A 27426-nucleotide genomic window follows, 5' to 3' on the forward strand; every position below is an offset into this window, starting at 1 on the left:
CGCAGCCCGGCAGCTCCCAGCCCGACTGAAGCGGCTGCCGGCAAATGAAGCTCATTTAAGATGTGAGGGGTGTTTGCCTGGATGAGCCGCTTGTACGCATGTGCCCGCCCCCCGCGGAGCCCCGCAAGCAGCCGCAGCCGCCGGGGCCGCGGGGCTCCTCCCGCTCGGCCGGGCACCGAGGTGGGGGCGGCAGCGGACGGGGCGCTGGGGCAGGACCCTTGCTCGCCCCGTCCCCACGGGGAGCCGGGGCTGGCCCCACCTCGGTCCCCCCGCCCCGGTTCCCCGCCGAGCCTCACGCCCCAGGCCCCTCCTGCCCGCCGTCCGCCGGGATTTTCCCGTTTTTGCGGTGCTGGCCTCCCGCAGAACGGGCAGGGCGGAGGGGGCGAGCCGTGCGGCCCCTCTCCAGGACACGGTGGCTCGGGCGAGCCTGAATCCCGGCTGCCGGCCTTTGTTTGGGATCTGAGTGGGGTCCCGGTGGGGTAAAAGGGACCCGGTTCTTCCCCTCGTTTTCCGTCCCTCCCCTCGCCCCCTCGCTCGTGGCAGGGAGCCCGCACGGCCCCGGCAGTGCGGCGTGCCCGGTGCCTGCCTGGCCGCAGTGTGCTGTGCGCTGCCTGCGGCTCGAGCTCCGGGAAGAGCCCATCACACGCTGTTGTGCGGCTGTTGTTTGACAGGAGTGACAGCTAAAATGGAGCTATTACTTTACAAGAAGTTAATAAAAAGGCGCACTTAGCCTGCTGCCTGCCCTGGCTGCCGTCCCTCTCGTTATCCATCACATCGGGTTAGCTAGTGAAGGGACATGTTACTTAAGAAGAGGGCCCGGGGTGGAGGCAGGTGGCGGTGTCGAGGGAAGGGATGACTGGAACCCCCGGGCGCCGGGCAGGGAGGGAGAACTCTCGGGCCGCAGATCCCGCCGCGGGGGCTCCCCGAGCTGGCGATGGAGGAGTGTGAGGGCGAGAGCCGAGAGCACGGCCGCGAAAGGCTGTAGTGCCCATAGGCTACGTGTAAAATTATAGCAACACATGTTAGTCCCTTAGAGATGTTTTCAAATCTCCCATAGGCAGCACGGGTTGAAGTATCGCTGTGTATTTCCTACAGGATGTCTCCTCCCTAGAATTGCCGATTAGGCAAAGCTGAGAGCTTTCGCTCAAGCTCCAGAAGTATTGAAGCGAGGGGATGTGCACGGAGCGTGTTAAAGGTTTGCTCAGGGGGCAGGAGCGGTGCGGGAGCTCTTGGCCCGGCCCGGCCCCTGCAGGAGCTGCCGTGCGGGTGTCCTGAGCCCGGGAGCTGCTCCGGCCGCGGTCCCAGCACGGAGGAGGTCCAAAGTCAGGTTTTCCCTTCTCCCCATCGCGGTCCTGCACAGTGATGCAGATCTGAACCTGCAGGTGCCCCACGCGCGCAAGCACCGTGTGGAAGCGATTTGGAAACAACTCGATAGACCCAACATATTTTGCAAACTGTAAATCATGTGCATAATTGCAACTAGCGATCACGTCTGCTTAAGGAGTAGGGCAGCTCACTACAGTGTCGAACATGATTGTGCGAGGTGAAGCTCTGGTTTCCTTGTGGTTTGGTGCTATGTGTTTGAATGTTAAATGCTTTCTACAACTTTCAAAGGTCAGTATATCCTGTTAGAAAAGGTCATTCTCTTGCTTCAGCTTATCTGTTAAATATTTCAGGCTCTTCAAGTCAGTGTGATTGTCAGTTTAGGGCGAATTAATCGAGGAGGGAGCGAGGAGCAGCTGGAGGAACCCGGTGCGGGGCTGCGGTGCGGGAGGAACAACTCCTGCCTGCGAGTGCCCCTGCCCAGCATCACACCGGACCCCCGGCGAGACCTTACAGTAAAGGTCCTGAGCTTTTCTGGTTATTAAAGATCCATTTCAGTGTTCTGAGAAGCTTCATGAAGTATTAAGCTTGATGGTCTGGCAAAATCCCAAGTTACATAATTATATTATTCTACTTACTTGAATTGTCCTTTCAATTTCAAATAGAGATGGTACGGTCCTCCTCAAATTGGAGTTTTTCCATGAAATGTTATATAGCCACTGTATTCCAGCAGTGGATAAAGCGATTTCTCTGTGTTCACCTCTTAACCATGTATTTATAGTGGTGTGATGAAATGTTCTGTCGCGAAAACTCCTATACAAAGAGAAGTCTTCATTAGGTGTATCTACTTTGCATTATTTTCTTTACTAACAAAAATGTTTACTGTAGTGACTCAAGAAAATATCAGACTACTGTATCTGTGCATCATCCACAATTTTTTATCCTCTCTGCAAGTACATAATTAAAATCTGACTGCTGTTGTGCAGATTGTTAGGAAACAGGGGGTTGCTTGCTTTTTTTTCATTTTTTGGAACACACAGTATGGCTGATGGCAAAATTTGACTTGGATATTTTTATTACTTGTGATGATATGAGAAATGAGAGAACTGGCCTGCTTCTCAGATTTCAGGCTGAATTTGCATTCAGGAAGACTATTTGTGGTCAATTGTCTCACACCAAAGGAACAGGAGAAAATCCTTACAATACTTTGTGCTCAGTACAAGTTTTGGGAGTAATTGCAAAGACCCAATCTGCTACAGTCAATTTAACTGAAGAGCTGAACTTCTAGTTTGTCCATTAGAAGGCTGAACAGAGCTATTACACACTGGGGGAAGTGAGCAGCTTTTCCATCCCGTTCTTTTCCCAGGGCTGTGTCAAGCTGTCAGAGTGGGAGATGCAGGTAGTAGCATCAATTTGTAGATTTGGGCATATTCTGCCATCATTTACTGCTGCTTTCAGAGACATTTCTCCTGGGGAGCACCTGGGGAGCACCCCTGTTGCTTTGTCTTCCTGGACTTCTTGCTATAGGTGCTGCTTTAAAGTACTTCATAGTGAACTAGTGACAGGTCTGAAGAAGCTTTCAGTTCCCATTTTCTGAGCCTGCAGAGTGCAGGTTTCCAGAGAGGAAAATGCCGTGTCATGGGGTCAAGCTGGTAGTAAACTTGGGTTTGGGAGTTATGAAAGGTTGAACACAGCTTTTGAACAGCCAGCTGTGTATTGTTCTGATGCTCTACCGAGTCATCATGATTATCTTTGAATGGGAGTAGTTGAGGGAAGGCAATGGGACTGCTCATTTCCATGTAGGTAAACACCTGCAGGAGCAGTTCACAAGGAGTCAGGTACAACAGGTGCTCTGCTGCAATTAAAGCCTTACATTTCTATTGTTAGAACTGGGTTTGCCTCCTCCCAACAGTTCTGCTGTTTGGTGAGAAATTTTAATTTTAATATTACCTAATGAATTTTTTGCTCTTGAGTAGCAGATCATACATCACAAATAGCCTTAGACCAGCAGCTATGGTTTTTAAAAGAGGTTGCAACAGTGAATAATTATGAAAGAAAGTTAGGAGTTATGTTTCAACTGTTCTGGTACTTAGTTTTGTTAGTAGGATTTAGGTGCAGTTGATAAATCTTATTTGTATACAATTTCTACTTAGAAAATTATAGAAGGTGCAAGTGGCTCTTGGTGTGGTAACATAATATGTAATGATACATAAATATGTACAGTTGGCTTTGTTGCTTACTACTGAGTTACAAACACTGCAAACTTTGGAATAGACATGAAGAATACTGATAGTTCTCAGAAAGCTTACTGGGCAGTCCTCTGCTAGGCAATATAATCAGATCTGACTGTTGGTATATATATACCCACAAACTTGGTTGGCTTGAATCGGAAAATTCATTAATTTCAAAATAAGGTTATAATTGTTATGGATTGTATCATAGATGAGATCACATTTTTCACTGAAGTCAGGAATTAATTATAAAAATAATGCTGTGTGGCTGATTATTTTCAAAGTGACAGTGAGTCTGATATTATAGTGCCTCAGCAAATAGATCCTGTCACCAAAATGGAAAAAAAACCCAGAATGGATAACAGGGAGTTACTAAAGCAGCATAGCAATGTGTCAGATTTAAGATCTCTATTGCTCTTGATTTCTTAACATCTTTGATGAAAACATTTGCCCATCCCTACTATTTATTTACAAAGTATGAGATTATTTAAAGCATAATTTTATTTTCTGAATTTTAAAAAATTATTCTTTTGGTTATTAATACCTTCAAAACTGACACAGTTAATGCTTTAACAGTATTGATTATAATATAGTAGAAACTTATGGATTGACTCCTCCTTTTCTATTTAAGTGTCACTTCTTTGAAAGAAGTTGTAAATATGAATTATAATATATTGGTATATATACAGCATCAATATAAAATATTGGTATTAATCCAGGCTGGGGGGATGAACAAGTCGAGAGCAGCCCTGGGGAGAAGGATTTGGGTGCTGGTGGGTGAGAGGCTGGACATGACCCAGCCCAGAAAGCCCCCATGTCCTGGGCTGATCCCACAGCGAGGGCAGCAGGGGAGGGGGAAAGTCTGCCCCTCTGCCCCCTCAGGTGAGACCCCACCTGCAGAGCTGCCTCCAGCTCTGGGGTCCCAGCACAGCCAGGACATGGAGCTGTTGGAGCAAGTCCAGGGGAGGCCACCGAGTTCATCAGAGGGATGGAGCGGCTCTGCTGGGAGGAAAGGCGGAGAGAATTGGAATTCTTCAGCCTGAAGAGAAGGCTTTGGGGTGACCCAATTGTGGCCTTACAGTGCCTGAAGGGAGCCCACAAGAAAGGCTCTTTTACAAGGTCATGGAGTAACAGGACAAGGGGGAATGGCTTCAAACTGACAGAGAGTAGGTTTAGTGGGATATTAGGAACAAATTCTTCCCTGTGAGGGTGGTGAGGCCCTGGAACAGGTTGCCCAGAGAAGTTATAATTGCCCCATCCCTGGAAGTGTCCAAGGCCAGGTTGGATTGCTCTGAACAGCCTGGTCTAGTGGAAGGTGTCCCTGCTCATGGCAGGGGAGATGGAACTGGGTGGTTTTTAAGGTCCCTTCCAACCCAAGCCATTCTGTGACTCTACGGAAGTCCTGAATTGACTCAGTGCATTTACAGTGATCACTTTTCAATTAACTGCAGCAAATGTTTCTAATATAGCTGTCTGTTAAGGAAGATGGCCTCAGCATAGGAGGAGTATCATACTACACAGAATATGCCTATTAATCTGCAGCAGAAAAGTTGGTTCTTTTGTTGGGGGATTATAGTGCATTAATGATAAATCTGGTAGGAAGATTCAGTCTTAAAGCTTCTCATGGAAAATGAGAACAAAGAAAGATGGTATTTCGACAGCCATCTGTCAGTTGGCCTGTCAACAGTATTTTTATATAGGTGAAATTTCACACTGAGGAAGCCTTCCAATAGCATTTCTCACCAGGGCTGTGTTACAGTGGATGCATTTTGAAAATGTATGTAGTTAGAACTATTTCTCAATTCTCAGTTACTGTAATGATCACCTGGAACGGCACTTTCTAATAGATGTTACTTTCTTAAACTTATTGGTGGAAGGGTAATAACCTCACCCAAACATATTTTTATGCTTATAGAGCAGAAAACCAAATTACGACATGAAACCTTTGACAAGAGGTTTAACAATATTTAATGCCTTAATTCAAAATCATATGCATATACTGTGTGAGCCAAGCTAGGAGTAGTCAGAACCTGTGGAAAACTTTATTATAAGACAGCTATTAAAGCACCACTAATGTATTGTATATAGTGATGCAACGATGCACTACTGAGCATGCAAAATACCTCAGAGCAAAAGATATGAGTTCAATGTTTTGTAAACTTGACAACAGCTTAAATGTCAGCATGAGGTTATTTTATTCCTAATTGCTTTTTCAAAAAACATAAGGAAGCTAATCTGTGTGTATTATATTGTGATAGAGGGCTACAGACAACTTTGCTGCCACAGTGGCATTATGCATTTAGCATTATTCTCCAACCATCTGAAAAAACAGGAAAATCTATTGAATTGTGTGTCTTTTTAATAATGAAATCTGTTCTTTCTTTTGCTAGTGGGAGCCAATTCTATCAATGTGGTTTAAAAAGTCCAATAGCATTAAGTATTTCTCTAAAAAAAATCATACCCTTTCATTCCACTTTGAGAAATATTAAAGGTGTACATTAAGTAAATATTCTGTCCTGAATAATACCAGTCATGTGATATGAAAGTCTCCTGTGTTGGCATCTGAGCAGTACATATTGGAAATATCTAGTAAAACTTAGGAGACTGTAAACTCATGTAAAATAGAAGCATGATTATTCTTAAGAGACTCTTTGAGGATCCCAAGTACACTGGGCAAGTGTAACCTCATCACCATTTTAAATACTTAAAATTAAGCTACTCATCTTATGTAATTATTATGAAATTTGGGCATGGTAGTGTCCATAGATAATGGGCATTGCTTATTCTGAGTTCCTACTACAGTCTTATTTTATCTTTATATATCTCATCACTTATCAATAAATTTTAGGGCGTCAATCCTCATTCTCTTTCTACTCAAAAATGTTTCAAGTTGTTGAAAAACAAAACCAAACAAATAATCCCATATCTTNCTCATATATATATATATAAGTTACTTTCATAATGACTTTGGACCATTCTAAAATAAATATGGTTATACTTTAATTATAAAAGCAGTTTATGTAATCCTGATAAATTTTTATGATTTTAATTTTTTAATATGTTGTCTTCTCTCCAGAACTAGCACACATAAATACTGCATCTATCCCATGATGACTGAACCAGCATTACATTGCAGGTTTCTTTTGGTTCTCTAATTCCTAAGTTCTTTAACTATTGCACAGATGGATTTAAACAAAGAAAAATACAGAATATTTTAGATTAAGCACCATTTAATACAATCAAAAGAATTGACAATTAAGTCATCTGAGAAACTGCCCAAGTTTAATTTTCAGAAATCAGGTTATTTTGCAGGAATGAATAAATGCATTATACAACATGACAAGACCGATTCAGGTGGTACAAGGTATTCTGCTTGCTGAAATGGCAACACTTGATTTACACAGCTTTCTTTCTATCAAATATTACTAAAGAATTGGTACATAAACAATGGTTCATGCAACTTGATCCCTTTACTAAGAAAAAGAAATGTACAGTTCTGTTAAATATAGGCCAAATGCTATTATATACAGGCTGTTAACTGAAAGGCCTTGTGAGACATTCAGGTCTAATTTTAATACTTTCCAAATAAATACCAAATAATGCAACATTTACAAATAACACACCAACAGTATCTTCAGGGTAATTATTTTAAAAACCAGAATTCAGTATTTCAATTAAGCAAATGAGTAGCAGCTCCTTCATAAATATTAAGGCATGTCACATAGCATCAAAATGGAACCGATGAGCCTCCTGTCGCTTCTCTCTGTCATCTGCTTTCTGAAAAATATTAATAAAAAAACACTTTGTGGAATCTAGAGCAATACTCTTACAGAAATGAGTTGTCAGATGTCAGAGAATGCTTGATTTTTTCCAAGTTGTTCATTTGACAAAAGGCAAAAAAGCTTAGTAAAACCCCCAATAATTAACTTTTAAATGATGTCAGCTTGAAATAGCAATAATCTATGCAAAATTGACTTCTGCTGTTAATGCTCTGCTGTTGTAGTATTTATGACCTGTTATTTTCTTTTATTTCTAATAATGCTTTTTTAAAAGGAATAAGGCAAACCTCAAAACTGTTTCCTAGTATGCATTTACTTTGCATTATAAATATGAGATGAAACTATTCTGGATTAACTGTAAATGTCATTTACGTTACTCTTCAGAAGAATCTCATTTAAAAAAACATTCTGTTAAATACACATTTAGACCAGGTTGGCAGTTCAACCAACAATTAACAGCACCAGGTAGGCTAAAAATGTTCCGTGTTTTTTGTTTGCATTATGAAAATGTGAAGTAGGGTGCATTTCCCACACACATTGACCTACTGAAAGAATAGTTTAGATGGTGCTTGGAAAAAATAAGTATATTTAAACTGTACCTATAATCCATGTAATGTGTAAAAACGTCCTCTCCTCCCACAAGTCTCCTCTTGTGTGCTAAAGCAGTAACAGAGGATGGAAGCACTTCTCTAAGGATTTGTGAACACACGGTGTGAACTTCTCTAGAAAACAGTGTTTTTGTCATGACAGACACTATGTGTAAATCCCAGCATGAGAGAATTTAGCAAAACAGATTGAAATGCTTTTTAGCTGCTTAGTCCCATCTTTTTTTGATGAGTAAAACAAAGAAAAGCCTCTCCAGTGTGCTGTTGTGTGGGCACTCAGATTTGTATCTCAGTTGATAAATATACACCACAATTGTAGCAATTGGTGCACATCTCCTGCCATGGAAGTTTGTCATCTGCTTTGGTTCAAGGCCAAATATTTCCTCATTACACAATGTTTATGTGTGATAGCAACTCCATTGGATTAACTATGGATTTTATTACATTTTGTAGCAGCACCAGAGCTGTCAGCGAGGTTTAAGATGTATCAGTCTGGCTTTTTTTTGGCAGGGATTTTATCAATGTTAATAGAAGTTTGAATGTCAAAAAAGGGGTGGGAAGGAGGGAGTGGCACACTCTTTCCTCCATTGAAATGCTTGTCACATTCCACAAAATTTCACAGTCCTACTTAGAAAACATTTTTCACTCCATTTCTTGTATGCTTCCTGAAAAAATTATTGCTTCAAATTTGACAGTAACTGATACTCTGATGGATCCATCAAAAACCTTCTCTGGCAGCATTACCATCACTGTGCAGTGCTCACATGACCAGCCTCAAGACCCCAAAGCACATTATAAAGAATGGAAATACAGGAAGATCGAGGTCCTTAGTGAACAGAACAGACTGTATTTGTGGTAACATGAATAATGGTCTCAATTCTTCCTCAATTACTCTTTCATTTGATGTATCAAAACTAAAAACTAGTAACTGAGATTTCAAAGCTCTTTTTTTCCTTTTAAATGGATCCAAAATTTTTAAGGCATGACAGCAACACCTACCCTAAACCTTACAGTTATTTCAGTACTATAATACTTGGCTGGCAGACGAGTGTGTGAGAACTATTGCAGACAAAGGGCTCCTATTACTACCAATCTGCAGGAGTCAAAGTACAGGGTTTATTTTAGCTGCTGAATAAAACACTGCAGCTCACAGACACACATCCTCGGGGGGATAGAAAAGATTCTAAGTGCCAGTACATATCCCCTTCCTTTCTTTGCTACAGGTACTCCAGAGATCTCCATGGGAAAATGGCATTTAGCTGGGATGGTATTTTTATGAGAGGATTACTAAGAGATAGTAAGCTAAGAACAAGGTTAGAAACAAGGAACTTTGGAGTTTAACTTTAACAATGTCAGTGATGCACAATACAGCCCTAGTGAACGCTCTTATGTATTCAGTACCTCAACCGTTTCTTCTAAAAAGTGGGAAGGTAAAAATCAACAGGAAAAGTATAGGAATTAACACATGTTTATACAGTGGTCTGAAAATACATACAATTTATCCAAATATTGACCCTATTTTGAGCAAGACTGCAGAGTTGGAAATGAGTTTATAATATAACCAATACATATACATGTCATGGGGCTTAAAATTGCTCCAAAAGTACTCTGGGCTGAGTCCTTCTTTACATCGCAATGTTTGAATTACTGGATGAAAAATTGTTTTAAATGGTGCCATTAAATCTCCATTTCTCCAGATGGAATTACACATAGTCAACCCTTACCCAACTCAAAGTCCAAGTACCTTTTTTGCTACTCCTGTTGCTTAAGATACGCTGGAGACAGAATTAAACCCAGCCAGGGCCCAGCCCAACTCCCAGTTCACAGTGCTTTCTTGGTACAGTAGGATAGGCTAATGACAGTCATCATACATTTCATATTTCTTTGCTTTGTGTGTTTCATTTCCAGCTTTATTATTATTTGGAGACTGTACTTAAAGTTTTGAAGAGTGAAGATTGACAGACAAATACCATTTAAATATGAAGCATGCGCAAAGCCCGCCTGAATGTTTAACAAGGTCATTTTATTTCCACAAGCACAAAATAACAAACAGTTCTACCATGTCAAAATGGGCAGTAATTTTATTTGACAGCTAAGATTGTGGTTTGGGTATGTAGTAGCATTTATTGGCAATCCTGCCAGTTGGATATGATTGTGAACTGAGCATAGTTGAGAAAAATGGGAACGCATTTCTTTTGTGACATGAAAGGCCTCTTTCAAAATGCTTCTTCAAATCAATGGATTTCTATACACTGCATGTATAATTCAGACCCACAGAGCAAAGAACCAACATGCACATGATTGACTCCCTATGCATTCCTGAATGCTAATGTCAGTGCAATCAGCAGATACAGAAAAAAAGGACATTTTCCTTATTTTTAGATTAACAGCAGAACTCAAGATAAGTAAACTGAGTTTATGTTCCATTTTCCAAAACAGTTTTCCTTAAAACTTCAAAATGGAAAGCTTAGATATGAAACAAAGACATCTCATTTAAGTTGGCAAAAGCTTGCCCATGTTGCTCTTCATTTCCCTTTTTAAGTGACTTAGAGCTTAAATAAAAACAATGTCAATTTTTAAATTTGCAGTGAATACTAAATTAATAAACACCTTTTGGGAATGAATTCAAACTGTGTCAGAAATTATACTGTAGAAAAATAGTCAAAGAATCTCCAATGTACAGGGCTGTAAAATATTAGGAAGTATTAAATAATATAGAAAATATTCTAGTTAATTAAGCTTACCTTTTCTTGCCAGTGTAATATGCCAATTATTGCCAGGATGAAAACGCAGACACCAATTAAGGCTATAGCTGTGAGCAGTACAATGTTACTTGGGGTCAAATACAGCTTGGCACTCCAGCTACACAAAAAGAAAAAAACCCAAGGAAACATTAATACCCTTCATTAAGAAGCAGAAAACAGATTTAACTTACAAAGATGAAAAGAACCTGTTGGGGTAAGACAGGTGACAACTCGGTCTACAGAAACAAGCAACTCTACTTATAGAGACTGAAGCTTAATGATGTTTACTTGGAAATATATGGCTTAATATAATTATTTTCAAGTAATACCATGTCTAAATGCAGTTTCTGTTTAACTTCTCACGAATGCCATGGATATCCTCAGGGAATGAGTTTTTTCTCATTAGGAGATTTATCTCCCGCCCCTGCCTGGGACAAAGTAAAATGCATAAGAAAAACTTCCACAAAAATGCCTGGGGCTTGGGAACATGGAGAAGCAGGGGGAAATAAGCCAGTAAGATGCTTCCTCCACATGACAAGCTGCTCTTGGACAGGCTCATGGGGCCAGTTCTCTCAGTCTGACGTTTACCCAGGGACAACTGCAGTTCTAGGCAATATAACCAGTGGATTATGGCAGCAGAATGCTGGAGAGCAATGAAATTAAATATTGTAAGGGCTTCTGGAAGACATCCCTCAAACAGTGTGGGGCCCTGAGGCCCAGTGAACACCCTTTTTGTACTACAGCTTCCTGTCAAGGGACAGCTGTCAGCAGCAGGCTCTGTGTTAAGGCAGCACTGAGGCCTCTCAAGAAATAACATACCTATGTTAAAAAAAATTAAGAAGTTTTTACTATGAAATCTGATTTCTTCTGGGTATTCTATCCTCTGCTATTCTCCAGTGTCCATAAACTCCCTTTATAGGAAAGTTTAAGGATGTTTAAGGATGACAGAAATTTTTTTTGTGCAACTCATACCTTAAAATACCTCCAGACTATAACTAAATTTTCATCTGGCAGATGTTATTTCTGTGGTTGTTAATTAGCAACTCAAGCAGCACATCACTTCTTAACTGTTATTTGTCCTATAGTAAAATTAACTGCTGAAACTGATGTCAGAATCATTTCTGCATGATAAATACAACTGACCTCACTGGCAGATCAAGCGGCAAAAAGCAGCTGGAATATCTGGCTAATGTTTTCTCTAATAGCAGGGAGAGAATCACGCTCTCTTTCTGGGATAAACATTTCATTTGCAAAGTGAATTCGGTGTTCAAGCTCTCTTGTAACCAAGCCATTCACCTTTACCTGAAGAAGAACATTCACACCTGCAGCAACAGCTACTGCATTCAAAGGGCTGAACCAAAGCTCTTCTATGGAACCACACAGAACTTGCATATTTGGTGCAACAAAAATGCTTAATTCAACCATTACCATGCTTTTTTGTAATTTGTCAGTAAGAATGTTGGTACAGCTAGCAAATATTTACAGGTGTTGAGCTGGTAAAACATTTTGCTTGTTTGTATGAGCTGGTAATAGATTTTGTTTCTGGGCACCATGTGAGAGTCTGTGTAAATACCTGAGATGGATCCTGCTCAGGGACAGAGGCAGCTGCATCTCAGAATTGGCCCCCAGCCCTTGTCCTCCAATTTTATTTTATACAAGTAACTATTTTTAAACCGACATGTAATGCCTAATTAAAACTGTGTATTAATGTAATTTTGTGAAATGCAAGTTGAAATGATGGAGTTACCTTCGAGGAACATTATGAGGATAGGGAATGACTATAAGCTGGGAGTTTGGTATGATAGCTGTCCATTCCTGTTTTCTTATGGACTGAAAGAAAAACAAAGGCTCTGTCAATTCCTAAGTAAACAACATACTTAAAAGGAAAGAAATTCTCTGTTGAAATATATAATAGGAGAAACAACCCCCCATTTTTTAAAAGAATTTTAAATATAAGAGATTAATCCCTTACTTTTGTTTAAACTTTTATTCTGAAAGCTCCAAAGTGCTTAAAAAAAAAACCTAAAAGAGTAAAAAGCAAATAACTATTTCTGACATGAAACACGGCATCTGCTTAAAAAGTACAAAGCAACAACATAATAAGGAAAGAAGAAAAGAATCAACTATATAAAGGAGGCAGGCAAAGCAATTATCCAAATCAGAATTTGGTCAATTCGAGTACCTTACTTTTTAAAGTAGTACCATCATATCTTTAAAGACTGGAAATGGTGAGAACCCCACTTTTATGTTTCATCTGAAGATTAGAGAATCACAGTAATCTCCACCTCCCATCACACTGATCATGGTTTTACCACCGAGGCAGAAAGGATTATGTGAGTTCCAGGATGGCCAGTCCAACCCCAGGAAAGCCTTACAGCAACTACAGTCCATAATAATTGGACTGTCAGATCTAATACCCATTTGCCCTACAAACTACATACCTGTGCTAACACTGAAGAGACAGCTTCATCCTTTGGTCTTAGCATTGGCCTCAGAGCTTACATACTCCCAAACTCCAGGCATACATTGTTCTCTGGGGCAAACTTTTCTGTACTAAAACTTCTTTGATATTCTTACTTCAGAGACTTAAAATAAAGAGTGTCCCTAGCAGTATTTCCATCCAAACTCTTTTAGGAAAGGTAACACCACAAACATTAGCTTGACAATCTTAAATCTCAACTCACCTTTTCTCCTAAGGGACGAGGAATGCCAACATACAAATGGTCGAGGAAGTTGGCACTACGTCCCAAGCCCAGCACGTTGTAGGGCAACTGCAGAGAGTAATGTGCTGACTGGCTGAGCTGTCCAGCTGAAATAAAACCAGAAAAGAAGACTGAGCAGGTATTTTGGGTGAAAAAAATGCCCCAAAATCAACCGCCAAACCACCAACTTGCTAGACAAACACGTTTCACAGTCAGTAATAAAAACGTTTAACAATATTTTACTAATCATATGATTATTTAATTCTTAAAGGTTCAATCCTGCATTTGCAAACTATTTGTGGGCACTCACTAGGAGAACAAGCTTAAATGATTATTTCTAGGAAAGGCAATTCTTTTGAGCACCATTTATATGTTAAACCAAGTCTCCCTTATTTGTTACAAGTGGAGAAGAAATCAACTATCCACATTTATTTTGATATGATTAATGCCAAGTCTTTTGCCCCACTGATTTACAAGATCAGACTCGACATGTGAAAGTTCACTTTAATTCTTGTTAATCAGTGATTACTACTGAGTCACAAAATTAGCTATGTAAATTCTCATGAACAAATGTTCAAATAATAAATTGATTTAATGAAAACAGGATTACAGGGGTTGCAAGTTAATAATAATTAAACAAGAAACTGCAGAGGAAAAACCAGATTCTTGGTTTCTTGAAAAGGCAGTAGGGAAACAGACAAGTGTTGCAGCTACCCACAAGTTCACTGACATCCCATTTCCAAAGTATCCAGTTATTCCATTGAAATAAAAAATTGTGTAATCTTTTAATTTCTGGCAAACAGATTCAGATCCTCTGTAGATTCTTTGTTCATTCTCTAGAAAGCCTCTTAGTGAGTGATCTGGTTACACAGCAGGAACGGTATCAGCACCTCATAAACTGCAGGGAATCCAGCCCGGATTAACAGAAATGAGTTCAAGAGATACTTGACAGCCACAAGTAGGTTTACGTGACCAAAAGGAAGTGTTTTTCGCAGGATGTGATGTAGTCAGTATTTCTAGAGCATCAGATTTTTCTCTGCTTTGACCCCTGATAGATTCTGCCTGAAACTGGAAATTATAAATACGTGACAAAACACAACCGAATGTAAATTAAAGAACAGGAATTCACATTTTGTAATGTATTTACAGCCAACTCCTTTCTGCCTCTCCACACTCTCATCCAAGGCTTGATTCTGGAAGTTGGCACCTTGCTGTAGTATTGGAGGATGATAATTTTGAATTCCTCTTCAGTACAATGATTACTTCATGCTCTCTCTTTCTGAACCCCCCTGCCCTTCACCAGCTCTTGAGGAAGCCACTTGCCATTTGCTGTCAGATATGTTTTGAAAGAGGCTTGTTTAATCATGAGGTAAATATTCTGTATTATTGTAGCCTTAGAGCTATGATTACTTTACTTTAAAAAGGAAGATAAATGTCAAATAAATACAGAGCTCCAGATGAGATCTGAAAAATCAGCCTGATGCAGTTACCTCTTTATTAAGCTAAAATGCTATTAGCAAAAAAAACCAGTAACAGTCTTCCTAAAGATTATACATATTTTAGATTTACTTTTCCCCCGTGTCAACCATGTAATGAGCAAGCAGATGAGAAATATTTAAATTGGATTTGTACTTTCAGTGCTCTGTTATGAGGGCAAGGTGTACTGTGCACATTGTTAAATTTCTCCATTATGGAAGATGTGACACTGATGAGCAGCTTTTCTCTTTAAGAACAGGGATTTTTCCAGGAAGTTAACAGGGTAGGATCTGAGTCCTGAGACTGCCCTTGCTTTGTCACTGCCTTCTCTGACATGATCTTGGCTAAAATGTTCAATCTCTAGGTGTCATTTTCCAAATCTAAAATGTGAATAATTCCCAAATCAGAGGAAACATGTAATATCTGAAAGCTCTGATTACCAACACAAAAGTAACAAGGAACGAAGGTAGGTTTATTAAATTTGACTTAGTTATAAAAACAAATCAGGTATGTGTTACTTGATCATGCTGTAATAAAGAATTTTAAAATTTGGTTCACTAATACCGAAGGATTTTCCCCAAAATAACAAAGTACTGCTGTAACATGTAACACTGAAAAGCTTTCACAGTTACTTCTGAGCGAAATATTTAGGATCATGAAAAGACTGCAACTAAGATCTTGCTTTTTTCTTTCATCATACAAATGAAATGAATGTCAACTAAATTAAAGGAAATAAAAGAAAATGTCATATACTGTGTGCAGTCAGCCTTAAAGAGGTTAGAGAGTCAGATACTGCAGCTGCAGTTCTTAAAGCACTGAATAATTTCATGGCTACTAACGCTGGTTCTTATGCCTACTAAGATAAGGATAATGAAATCTTATGCTTCAGGATGTAAATAGATCATTTGCAAAGGTCAGAAAGGAATGTTTTCTTCTACATAGCAGGCAGAAAATGTGCACATATCTATTTTTTTATTTGCCTTTCAAGTGGAAGGTATTAACCAAGCAGGATGATAGCACATAGAAGGTTCCAGTTTACATTGAAGCTGACTAAGCACAGGAGATCTTTGAGACTATTTCTTGCTTTACTCCCTCTATATCTATCATAAATTCTGTTTGATGCTTACTGAAATATTCCACTTAGAATTGCAACCAAGTAATTAAGAATGACAACTACTCATCTGAGAAACATAAAAGCCCTGAATCAACATGAAAAATAAAACGAGAAATTACAGAGAGTAGTGTCAATAGTTTATTGTCATATCTGAAGTTCTCAGTCACTGGTAATTAATTTACTTATGAAAATATTTCAGACTTAATTTAAATAGCAATTTGCCCTGTTGTAAAACTATTGTGAACAGCTTGTTCTGAGATTATTTGAAAATACTGTTGCATCTTCAAGGAGGAGGGTGGGATTTATTTCTTACACTAGAATTGTTCTTTAGGCTTTTGGAGGTCTGTGCAGGTAGATGGAGGAAGTGGCTGTTACTTCACAGTTTGTTTGGCTTCATCAGAAGATTTGTTTCTATAAACAAAAATTGAAACTCCTCCTCCTGACAACGTTTTTCTTTTTGACACTACTTTTAAGACTATTCAACACTATGTCTTTTGCCCCATGCTTCTTGTTTCAAATCTGTTATTTTGAAGCATTCAGCTATCATGGGCTTTGGTGTCAGTGGATGTTTGTATTTTTGTTTCAAATCATAAATCACTAAGTTTGTTGCTTCAAAAAACCTTGCGCAGACTAAAATCCTCAACATTTTTGGACACGGTTTTCAGTGGTTTCAGCCTGTCACAGATCAAATTTGTAAGAAATAGCTAATCTCAGGAGATTTTGCAGAGTTTTATATTCAGAAACCATCCTGGACACCTCTGAATCAATCTCCTTACTTTTGAAGTCTGGCATATAAAATTGGAAGCAATATGTGTCATTAACCTTTCCAAAGTCTTGTCTGAAAAACAGAGTGATGTGTCGTCTGTGACACCCACAGTCCTTGTTCTTTTACACCTGAATTAAGTCATTTTCCTTCTGTTCCCATTATCCTGATGTAAACTTGCTGAAAGCTCAAGGGTACCTGCTCTCCCCTGAGCTGAACTGTAACATCCTCAGCAGCTTATTTCAGGCAGCAGAAGCGCTTAAATGACGAATTTCACTTTCTGAAGGGGAGGTGATTGTGTTTACATGTAGAAGCAATGCCTTGTTTAAACAGCACTGATAAGATGGATTTATGAACAGCCTACCTGAACCTACAGAAATAGATGCACAATACTGATAGTGTTCAATCAGTTTAAATAAGCTTATTTTGTGAAATTAAATAGAGCAGAACGTACAAGATCACTACACAGAACTGAAAGACTAATGGAAAATGATTTCAAGCTTGTGGTTTCCTGAAGCACCATTCTTATAATTTTTTAATTATGATTTTCTTGACAAAATATCATTTGCATTTAAGTAGTCAATTAAAGCCATTCAGATTAATTCAAAATACAGTAATATTTAGGCTTTCAAAAGTTCCCCAAAATTCAATATACTAGGGCTGAAAAGCTAAATGTATTTTCATAAATAAAAATGTTATGTCATTATTTCTTCCAGTTGCTACATTGTCCTCTAATTTGCAAAATGATGTATTTACTAGAAGCCTTACATCCACCAGAATAGTAACTGAAGGTATTTGTGAAATGTGAATCAACTTGTCAAAAATTCTGAAAATCTAATGGAGTTAGAAAATGTAACAAGGAATTTCTTAGTTTTAGATATACATTATTTTTACATTTTGACAATGTAGGCATCTTTTCTGGTAAAAAAACCAGTATCTGAGTTGTAGCCCTTAGTGTCAGACTTCCGTACCATCACCTACCTTAAAACTGAGGTCATCACAGCAATGAGTGCTTTTACATAGATTAGATAAACATATATATCCTAGAAAAAGTAAAAATTATTCCAAAAAAATGCCATGCAGAAGTTGCCTGGATTGCTGCATGGCTGGGAACAACATGCACTCAACATCTGGAATGAGACAAAGCCAGTTCAAGGTTTAAGTACCATTTCCCAGTGAATGTGTGTCACTTCAGCTGCACAGTTGAAACACTACAGTGATATTTAATTTACAGTCATTCCTGGTACTGTGCTATGTAGCACAAAGTCTTTTCCCATCTTTTGAAGCTGGCAGCACTTTATTTTACTTGAAAATATGCCAAAACAACTTACAGCAAGAGAAAGGGAAAATATAACTGATAGCAATTACAGACCCACGGAATATGCTTAAGAATTTACAAAGCAGCTTTCAGAAAAAAAACCAAAAACAGCAAACAAAAGCCCAGCAACCTCAAACTTGAAAGCTTTTTAGAAAGTTGGAGAATTTGATTTCCTTGGCTTTACTTGACAGCTTTACTTCAGTTCTCTTATTACTGCCTTTGGAGTTGTAGGTCACTGGCTGGAAAAAAAAAATAGTGGAGAAAGAGCTCTTCTTCTGCTTAAAATTACGCAGTGGTAACTTCAGGTTTCTGGGGCTGAGGGTGTTTCCCTGTTCTCCTCAGCTGGTTGCCTCTTTTCCTTAGTCCACCCAATAGGAAATTCCAGATTAATGCAGTACACAACTTCACCTCTCAACCTTTTCTGCAATACCTTATTCTGGAGTCCTAAAAATAATATGGGAAAGGGAATTCAAAGTGCACACTTGTGACTTTGACACCAATGACTTGCAGTGCTGCCAACACTCTTCTGCAAACCCAAACTCCAAACCTGATTCATTTATATGAGAATATATATTTTCAAGAAAGATAACTAGGCACCATAAAATTGTAGAAGTAAAACTAGTTAAGTCTTTAAAACCCCTCAAATGATAAAATGATCATATTGCTGATATTCCAATCACTTGCATGGGGGAGAGCTGTGTCATTTGTAATGCCTAAATATCTGAAATGAAGTAATATTGCATGCAACAAGTTCAAATAGTTTTCTAAACGAAAGAGTTATATAGAAAAACATACTAGCAGGGTATTCCCACCTACAGCAACCAGAAAATCCCTCTTAATAGAATCCCACTATTCAATTATTGAATTATTCCAGCTTGTTCCATGAACACACTCTTCTTTCTTTATAGTGGAATTCTACAGAATTAACCCTGCAGTGTCAAATGGCCATTGAAAATAAGCTTACTTTGCTTTTTTTCTGGTACATATTGCAACGTTTATGTTTAAATTCGTGACTATAAAGGCTGCTAGACATTTGTGTTCACCTCACAATTCAATTTAGTTAAACAGCAGGAGAACTCAATGCAACAACAGGGAAGAGTAAGCAGATTTCAAAAAACCAGAAGGGCACGACTTCACAGCATGTGAAAGGTCATTCTGCCATGGAAGGTTTAAAACAAAACAAAGCAAAACCAGCAAAATGAAAGAGCTGTGAAATGAGAGCTGCAAAGGCCATCAGTCCACACAGCTTCAGTCATACAGATGCTTAAACAAATTATGACTTGATCCATACGAGCCATTCAATGAAACTGCTCATATGATCACCTTATGCCCACATGTGGATATGGACCTTTGAGTAAACCTTAAACATTTATTGTTCTATTGTTCCTGTCCAACAGGATTAGTATGTTTGGTAGACACAAGCTGCAATTATGACCTTATTTATTTCAAACTCTATCAGTATATTTTTACTTCAGAGAGAATTAAGATGTCCGTAGCACCGGCTGACACACAGAAGATATTCTCCCAACAAAATCCAATGAAAGCCTGGAAATGCAGATGTAGAGCTGAAAATCCTGGCTGGCACTCAACTGTAACAAACAATAACAGCTCCAAGAGAGATGGGGAGTGGAGAAGGCAGATCACAGGAAATCCATCAGAAAGCACGGCTGAAATTTGAGTTTGTGCACTTCCCCCAGATTTACACCTGGAGGTGACCTGATCTCAAGCATGAAATTCCTTAAATATTTGAATAAGCTGTTGCAGTTGATTTTCCTCTCAGGGAGAGAAGGTCTGTGGAGATATTAACCACAGATGTAAGGCCCAGTGCTTCTCAATTCTAATGCTCACGTTGGCAATTGCTGTTCTCTGTAGCTAATTGAACAGTATTTCTTGTTGTAAGATTACAAGTGAACTGAGCAATGGGAAAGTAAAAGCAGAGAATACACACTAATTATTATTCTGATATCTTTTAACAACATACTGGAATGTTAATAGGAAAGAGAACAATTCTAACAATGTTTTTAAAAAAGCCCTCATAATTATGCAAATTTCCTGTCGTTAAGGCTTGGCAGATCAAAGGACCTTAAAACAAATTAGATAAGGACAGCCATATGGGCCTTTCTATTTTACTCTTTGCACGAATATTGCCTACATGAAAAGTACCCTAGTTCACAACTAAAGTCCTGCAGAATTTAGGAGATCAGAAGCAGAATGGGGACATTGCTTTGAGTACTTTATGATTTCCTGAAGCCCAGGGCTGGAGGGATAACTTAAAGTGACTGGTTTCAATGGTCCTGCCAGTACCTCTTCCTCAGCTGAGACCAGCCCTAGAGCCAATAAATAACATCAGCTGACTTGGAGTGGGGACCAAAAAAGTAATGATGAGTTTTAGTTTTATTAGAAAAAGAGCTATGTTTTTACTCACATTATTTATTGGGAAAGGGATTGATTATTTTAAAATTTTTATTATCTCATTATTTCTTTCAGATAATTAAAAGTTTCAGATATGGATTGTTCCATAATATTATATAAGGAATGCAAATAAGTTGATGAAAATTAGTTTTAAAATAGTACATTGATGCCATACTTTAAAAAGCTTAATGCAGAAAAGATGTAGGTTTATACATGGCCCAAAAATGCCATGTGGGTTTGATATTGCCTATCAACACACAGAAAACACTCCTTGATGTATTTATTGATAGTCAAATAAAATAGGATTATGATGTAATGGGCTGTTTTTCAAGATAACAACCTGTAGGCCAGGAATTGTAGTTAGAACATTTACTGAATTTTACAAATAGGACTTGCAAAAGAAGAAAGTCTAGCTACAAACTTAATGTAATACCTTCAGAAAACATGACTTTGAAAAGTTCTTGCAGGAATTATACAGTCTCAAAAAAATCTATGAATTTATTAGAGCTGAGAAACTGATCAAAGGCAGCATTAGAAAATTCCCTGTAGCAATCTTGCTACTGTCATAAATGCACTTGGAATTCATTACTGTTATTTCCTAATGTCAAAACAGAAAAGGAAATTCATCATGTCTGGACTCTGTTAGGTTTTTATTATTGTAAATATGGTAGCAGTGAAGGTAATATAGCAATATTAAATCATAGTTGATAGCTGTTCTTAAATTGTAAAAACATTCAACTTCTAAAAGCTCTGCCCTCCCTAAAATACACAAACAAAACCAAACAAACAAACAACAAAGTCATAACCAACCAAATTCAGCAAACCCTAAAGATAATGCTTAAGAAAAATGTATTTGTTTTTGTTCTTGGAACACAGAAACAAACAAACAAACAAATTAGGAAGAGGATATATGAAATGGATCCAAATTTTAAGCTAGTTCTATTCCACAAAGATATAAGGATTTCTAAGATAAGTGCATTGTTCCATGCCACAGAGGAAGAAAAAACATCAGATTTCTAAGTCGGAGATTGTGTTAAATATAAATAAGTAGTAAGAGCTAAAAACTTCTCTGACTACATGAACAATGAATTTAAATGAGTATAATTAGACTTAAACAAAGCTCACATTGTTTTTCTGATTTATAGACAATTTATAGCACTTCTCTAAAGAAGAAGAACAAAGGGCAGTTTCATGGTTTTGCTAATGTGTTTCTTAGGCAAAAGATGTCTTTTTTGTCACTTAGACAGTTACTCATCAATATTCCTGATTCTCTGATAGTAAGACTGAGATTCACAAGTCAGGTGGCCAAAGGAAGTAGGAAGCTGTGCTTGCAATAAGTTAGTTTAATTCACATGGGTGCACCAAATTTAGGCAGGCCTGCAGGAAGTCCCAGTGAGCCTGAAGGAATAAATACATTGCACTCCTTTACAGCCATGATTTCTTCATTTAGATGCCCTTTTACCCAGTGAATGCACTCACTGAACTCGCAGTGGCAGGCTGGAAACTTTTGTAATATAGAATTTAGAGGAGTTTCCAGTAGCTCTGACAGCAGTTCTTGGGAAGAGCCCCAAAGAGGACAGAGGGGCACTGCAAATACAGTTAACAACATAGGAGAATTAATGATGTCCAACTCTTTACTAAGCCATGAACTGCATTCCAAACATTTCTATTTTTGTTGTTTTGAAAGACACGTCTTTCAAAAAAGGAACAGGTACAACAAAATTCCTTGTCTTCAGCAGCCTATGTCTTACTAGTACCCTACCAGAAATTCTACTTTAAAACCAATGTACAACATGGAAGCAAAAAGAGGACAAACCCCAAGATAACCAAACATCAAGAACAGAAAAGAGAAGGCACACCAATGTGGATTAAAGTCATATGGATAACACAGTAGGAATCTATAGAAACCTGTCCTGAGGAAAATGCCATAAAAAAAAAGGGTAGAAGCTGTGAAATAAGGGATGTCTGAATATGAATTCTGTATGTTCCTGTATGGAACCTGCAGTACCTTTAGCCTTATCTTCTGTTTTCCCATACACCCTCCCCAGTGCACGGAGCTTTGTCCTGCTGTGCTCCTTTGTTCCTGCTTGGACAAGAAGATTTCTGGCTGTGGCTCATTGCAGCTGCCACGTGCTGACCACATGGCCAGTCTGAGGGCAAAACCAGACCAAACAGCTGTTCATCTCTGACTCAAGTCTTCTCTTCACGTGGAATTTTGTCTCCTACCTGACTGACGACTTTTAGGGAACTGGTAGGGTTTTATTTGAGGCACATACGTTCCAGCTAAGATTGACTTAAGTAAGGTAGTGGATTCAAGAGTTATTAGGGATCACAACCAACCACAAAGACAGCAAACTGAGGACAGTTTCCCATCCACAGGAATTGAGGTTTTTGAGGGATAAGAGAAAAATGCTGTGTAGACCTTTACCAGTGTGCTGTGATTTGTGCCTTGGCGCTGACAAAGCTCCATCCTGGTAACTGGCAATAAGAGGCTCTGCCAGTCCTTACCCAGCACCGGCTGCCCGAGGGCTCGGGTTGGAGGGTCTAAGGGAGTGTAGTGTAATTAAACATCTCTGAAGTTTTAAGTGTTCCCAACTAAATATGTAAGCTCTTCTTACATTTAGCTTATGAGCAAACCTTCAGAGAGATGAATCTGAGCGTACAACTGGCAGGATTATTAGTTTATTAAAATGAATTTGTGCAAAAATTAGAAAAAACACCTTGCATTTTCAGATGTTAGCATTAATTATTAGTTTGATTAAAACACAGACTAATACTTTCAAGCTTTCAAACCCATATTTAAGCATGTATGAATACAGAAGTGATACAGAATACCAGGATATGCTTTTGCATCTATCTGGTTTGTATTTCAGGACATCTTCTTTCTCTTCAATTTTTTCTAGGGTGGAATTAACAGTCCTGAGCACACTATTCAAGGTGAGAGCATTACCATCAATTTAGATTGATTTAGGACCTTAACATGTCAGCATTTCCCCCCCTAAAATTATTGCTATGATTTAAATCAGTGTTATACAGAAGTCAGTCTTCCCAGTGCACTGCTGGAAGCTTTTTTTTTTAAAAATCAGTGTTTAATTTGAAATGAGACTGGAGTGACAGATGCAGGTGACTGTCACCCTGGGGAAGGAGTCACAGTGGCACCACTCACAGACGTGCACACTCTGATCATGTTTCAGCTTGAGAGTTTGGGATACGCTGCCTAAGCAAGAAGTGAGTCCTTTATAGTCCTAAGATGAACAGTCATAAGTCAGACTAACAGACCACTAAGTACCTGTGTCTTCTACGAGCCACTAGTGCATACTCAGGAAGGCAGCATCAACCCCAGGGTATTCTAACACCAGGCCCTGCTTGGACCATGGCCTCATGGATTATTCTTTTTTTGGCTACTTGTTTTCTGCAAACTGAGGCATCTGCAATATCTCAGGCCATTAAGCCACTAGTTAAGCTATAAGTTTCATGAAGCACTTCTTCCCATTTCTTTTGACCCTGTTACCTCATGATTCTTTGATACCTTGTAGTTCTTTCATTATGGGAAAGGATGCAGCCATTCCCTTTCCAGCTTCCTTAGGCTACTCATGATTTTATTTTGTTAGTCTGACAGATGTAGTTAACAAATCCAGACAAATACATCCTGTCTTTACTGGATATTATCCTGATCCTTTTTCATACGGCTACTATGATTCTGTTTAGGTATTTCAAGGCCACTGTTGTTTCTTAATACATAATTGCTTAGGAACTGACAGAAAAAGTATATAATTAGAAGCTTATGCTATTTCACAAACTGATGATATTGTACCCAACAATTTTTCAGATACAGCCAACTGTTCAAACCCAACCAGCACAGAAGGGACAGAAGAAAAAATAAAGCAGTTGCAATATTTCTAATAAAAATGCAATCTGTAAAGAAAGAAGAGAAAGTTGGGGGTTTTGGCATTGTAAACTGAAGACACTATTCAAAACCATTCCCATTTCACTCTGAAAACTTTGCAGCTCTTTAGGTTGCTGAGAAGTATGTATATATGTGTATTCTCATGATGAGATTATCTTACCTGACCCATTTTTCAGGTAGCCATTTGCATCTACAGTGGTGTACATGATGTAAGGACCAGGCTGATTAACTCCAAAGGGCTATGAGGGGAGAAAAAAAAAAGAAAGAAAAAGGCAGGCAAAATTTTAGGAAATGACAAAACTATAGTAATCAACAGTAAAGGAAAAAAACGTTTCTACATTAATAATTTATTTTTTAAATTGTAATTAAAAAATCTTGCAACTGTTTTGGTCATAGCATTATGTGGAAATTAATTTTCAAAAGAAGGGTAATCAGTTGGCTAAGTAATGTTTAGTTTCTCATGGAGAAATCAATACTGTTTAGTCCTCTGGCAGAAGGCTTAATGTTTCCTTGGAAGCTACAAGTAAAATAAAAAACCCCTAAAAATTCAAAGAATTAACTGCATGTTCTCAAAAAGCAGAACTCATTTGATGCTGTCTGGGAGAATGCACAGTCTTGATGGTATTTCTGAATTGAAAAATACTACACAAAGTCCAATTTTTTTATCATTACTTAGCAGTGTTTCATTTAATTCATGAAAATGATTGAATAGTTACTTGTCAAGTGGTGGTAAGTATTTTAAGCAAAATTCTCTTGAGGGAGAAAATGTAAAAATGTACTGAAACATCAAAGCACAGTCATGGGGAAAAAAAATAAATAAACCAAGTAAATATCCAAGGTAGTTGTGTATTACTGAGTGATAAACCAGAACAAATACACCTAAGTAAGAAGGGTTTGGAAACAATTACCTGCTATGGTGGGGAAGAAAAAGGATGGGGAACAACTCCAAGAATAGATTTAAGGAAATTTTTCCTTTTTTTTTTTTTTTTCTTTTAAATGCCAGATTCGAGCTGATATTAGGGCATCAAATCCAGTAAAGATATTTCAAATAATTTACAGAAAGAACACTAAAAGAAGTGCCATGCCTCAAAAAATAGTCAGTTCCAAACCCTAACAATAAGTGATAATGATGACAGATGAGATCAAAGCCTGAAAACAATAATTGATCAGAATGAAGAATAAGGAGACTACAGAGATGATGTTAATGCAGATCTATGAAAGATGAGTAAGTAAGGTGAAATTTAAATTTTTTTTGGTGCCAAATAGCTGTACTCTGGCATAATATACTTTATGTTACTTTCTGACAGAGAACTTCTCGTAAAGTCGAGGCAATAGTGTTTCAGTGATCTTGATAATAAAAAGTTCACCAACATCTGTTGTGAAGATTTGCTTTTTAAATCCTCCCTATTTTTGTAATTAAGCCAATAATACTATCAAACCTCATTATTTTATAACAGAAATTAAACTCTATGTCTTAAAATAGGCTCAAATAAAACGCTGGTCCCACAGGAAGTAGTTTTTCTATTTTCAAGTCAAAATTCAATTTGATGTTTTTGCAGAGCTAAAGTGCTACTGCTAGTTCTGATTCCTCTTAAGTTCCTCTTTCATGCCAACTTTCACAGTGAACATTGCTAAACAATTGGCTAATTGGAGTTTGGTGGGTGAGTTGCAGGATCTCTGGAGATGCAAATGTCTAAGTAACTATCTGCAGAACTATCAGAGCCAGTGCATTTCCTTCCTTCACTGCACCCACTACTGCAGTTTAGTCCCAAAGTGGCTCCGTGGCTGAATCCGCCCCATAATCAGTTTTGCCTGGACTTTCTAAATGCCCAGACCAAGACTTGGCACAATACACAGTCTGGGCATCCAGCTGGATTACCCAAGTTTCCCTTGTGCCTGGTATATCCCAGCCCCCCCAGTGCTGGGTAACAAAGGCCCTGCACAATCCATCAATTGATTTCAGCTCTGAGCAGGCAGCTGCCCAAAGTTCTGGGTCTCAAAGACACAGAACTTGGCCAGTTGTGATTTGGATTACACATTCTTCCAGTCAATAAGTCTTTTAATATGTTGAGAGTTTTTGGTATAATTAAGACTTCAGCTTATTTGAATCTAAATACTAATGCAGAGTCATAGTTCCACTTACTGTTATTTTCCGAGGACAGTCATTAGAACAGAGGCCGCTGAGAACTGCAAAAACAAGAAGTGAGCTTGTAGTGTTTCTGTTCACAAGCCATCTTGGAAGCACTATCTCTGAAACCTGGTAAAAGCTAGAAATAGTGTCAGGTATCCACTAAAACACAAAGAAAAGAAATGTCTTCTATGTGACTTATGTTAATGTATAACATTTCCCAATCTGCATAAAGCAAACTTCTTGGCAGAAATGTATCAGCTGGTCATTGTTTTATCCCACCTCACTGGTTAACCAGCTTCATAAGGAGAGATCTGCCAGTTAAAAAAAAATCCAAATTAAAACATTTTTACAATAGTGGACTGTACATTTTATTCATTATTCTTCATTTCTAACTATTGAAAATACTGGCAGAGATTCAGCTTTACTGTTTTAACTGATAAAAAGGTAAGGGCTTTTCATTCTACACAAGGAACTTGATTTAAAGCAATTCACAAAAGCTGTAAAAAACAAAAATCCCATTATCTATTTATTCTAATAATTCAAAAGTATTATAAGCAGATATGTATAATGCTACTTAATATCTAAAGCCTGTGATAGTTTTTCAATTACTTGTTTAAAACTTACTAGTTTCAAAAATCAGTTGCATTCAGAAATCTGTTAAACAACCAAGCAACAGGCAATGAAATTCATCTGTTCTGTAACCTAGAACATCCTGTCACCGAGTATGAGAACAAAACAACAAGAACCACACACACAAAATAATCCAAGGTGTCATTCTGATGCAAAATTTGGACTGTAATGACAACAGTTTGGTTGAGCAGCAGGCCAGTAATGGCCATGGGCAGGGAAGAGGAAACACATCAGGTGCTGAAGCCAAGAGAAAACATTACTTCTCCATGAGTTATGGTATCCCAAAGCAAG

At 38.4% G+C, this 27426-nt stretch overlaps 1 protein-coding gene across 1 annotated transcript in view; it reads right to left on the reverse strand.

Moving 5' to 3' along the window:
* Positions 1–6766: 6766 nt before the first annotated feature.
* Positions 6767–27426, reverse strand: part of ITFG1 (integrin alpha FG-GAP repeat containing 1) — a 70729-nt gene continuing 50069 nt past the window's right edge. The window contains exons 13-18 of the mRNA XM_017816223.1: positions 26518–26561; positions 24535–24613; positions 13367–13491; positions 12430–12512; positions 10683–10800; positions 6767–7331 (exon numbers count right to left, since the gene is read on the reverse strand). Coding sequence (XP_017671712.1) covers positions 7272–7331; positions 10683–10800; positions 12430–12512; positions 13367–13491; positions 24535–24613; positions 26518–26561 — 509 coding nt within the window. The 3' untranslated portion in view covers positions 6767–7271. The remainder of the gene's footprint in view (positions 7332–10682; positions 10801–12429; positions 12513–13366; positions 13492–24534; positions 24614–26517; positions 26562–27426) is intronic.

Source organism: Lepidothrix coronata, unplaced genomic scaffold, assembly GCF_001604755.1.
Source record: "Lepidothrix coronata isolate B3197 unplaced genomic scaffold, Lepidothrix_coronata-1.0 Scaffold54, whole genome shotgun sequence".
Taxonomy (NCBI): Eukaryota; Metazoa; Chordata; class Aves; order Passeriformes; family Pipridae; genus Lepidothrix; species Lepidothrix coronata.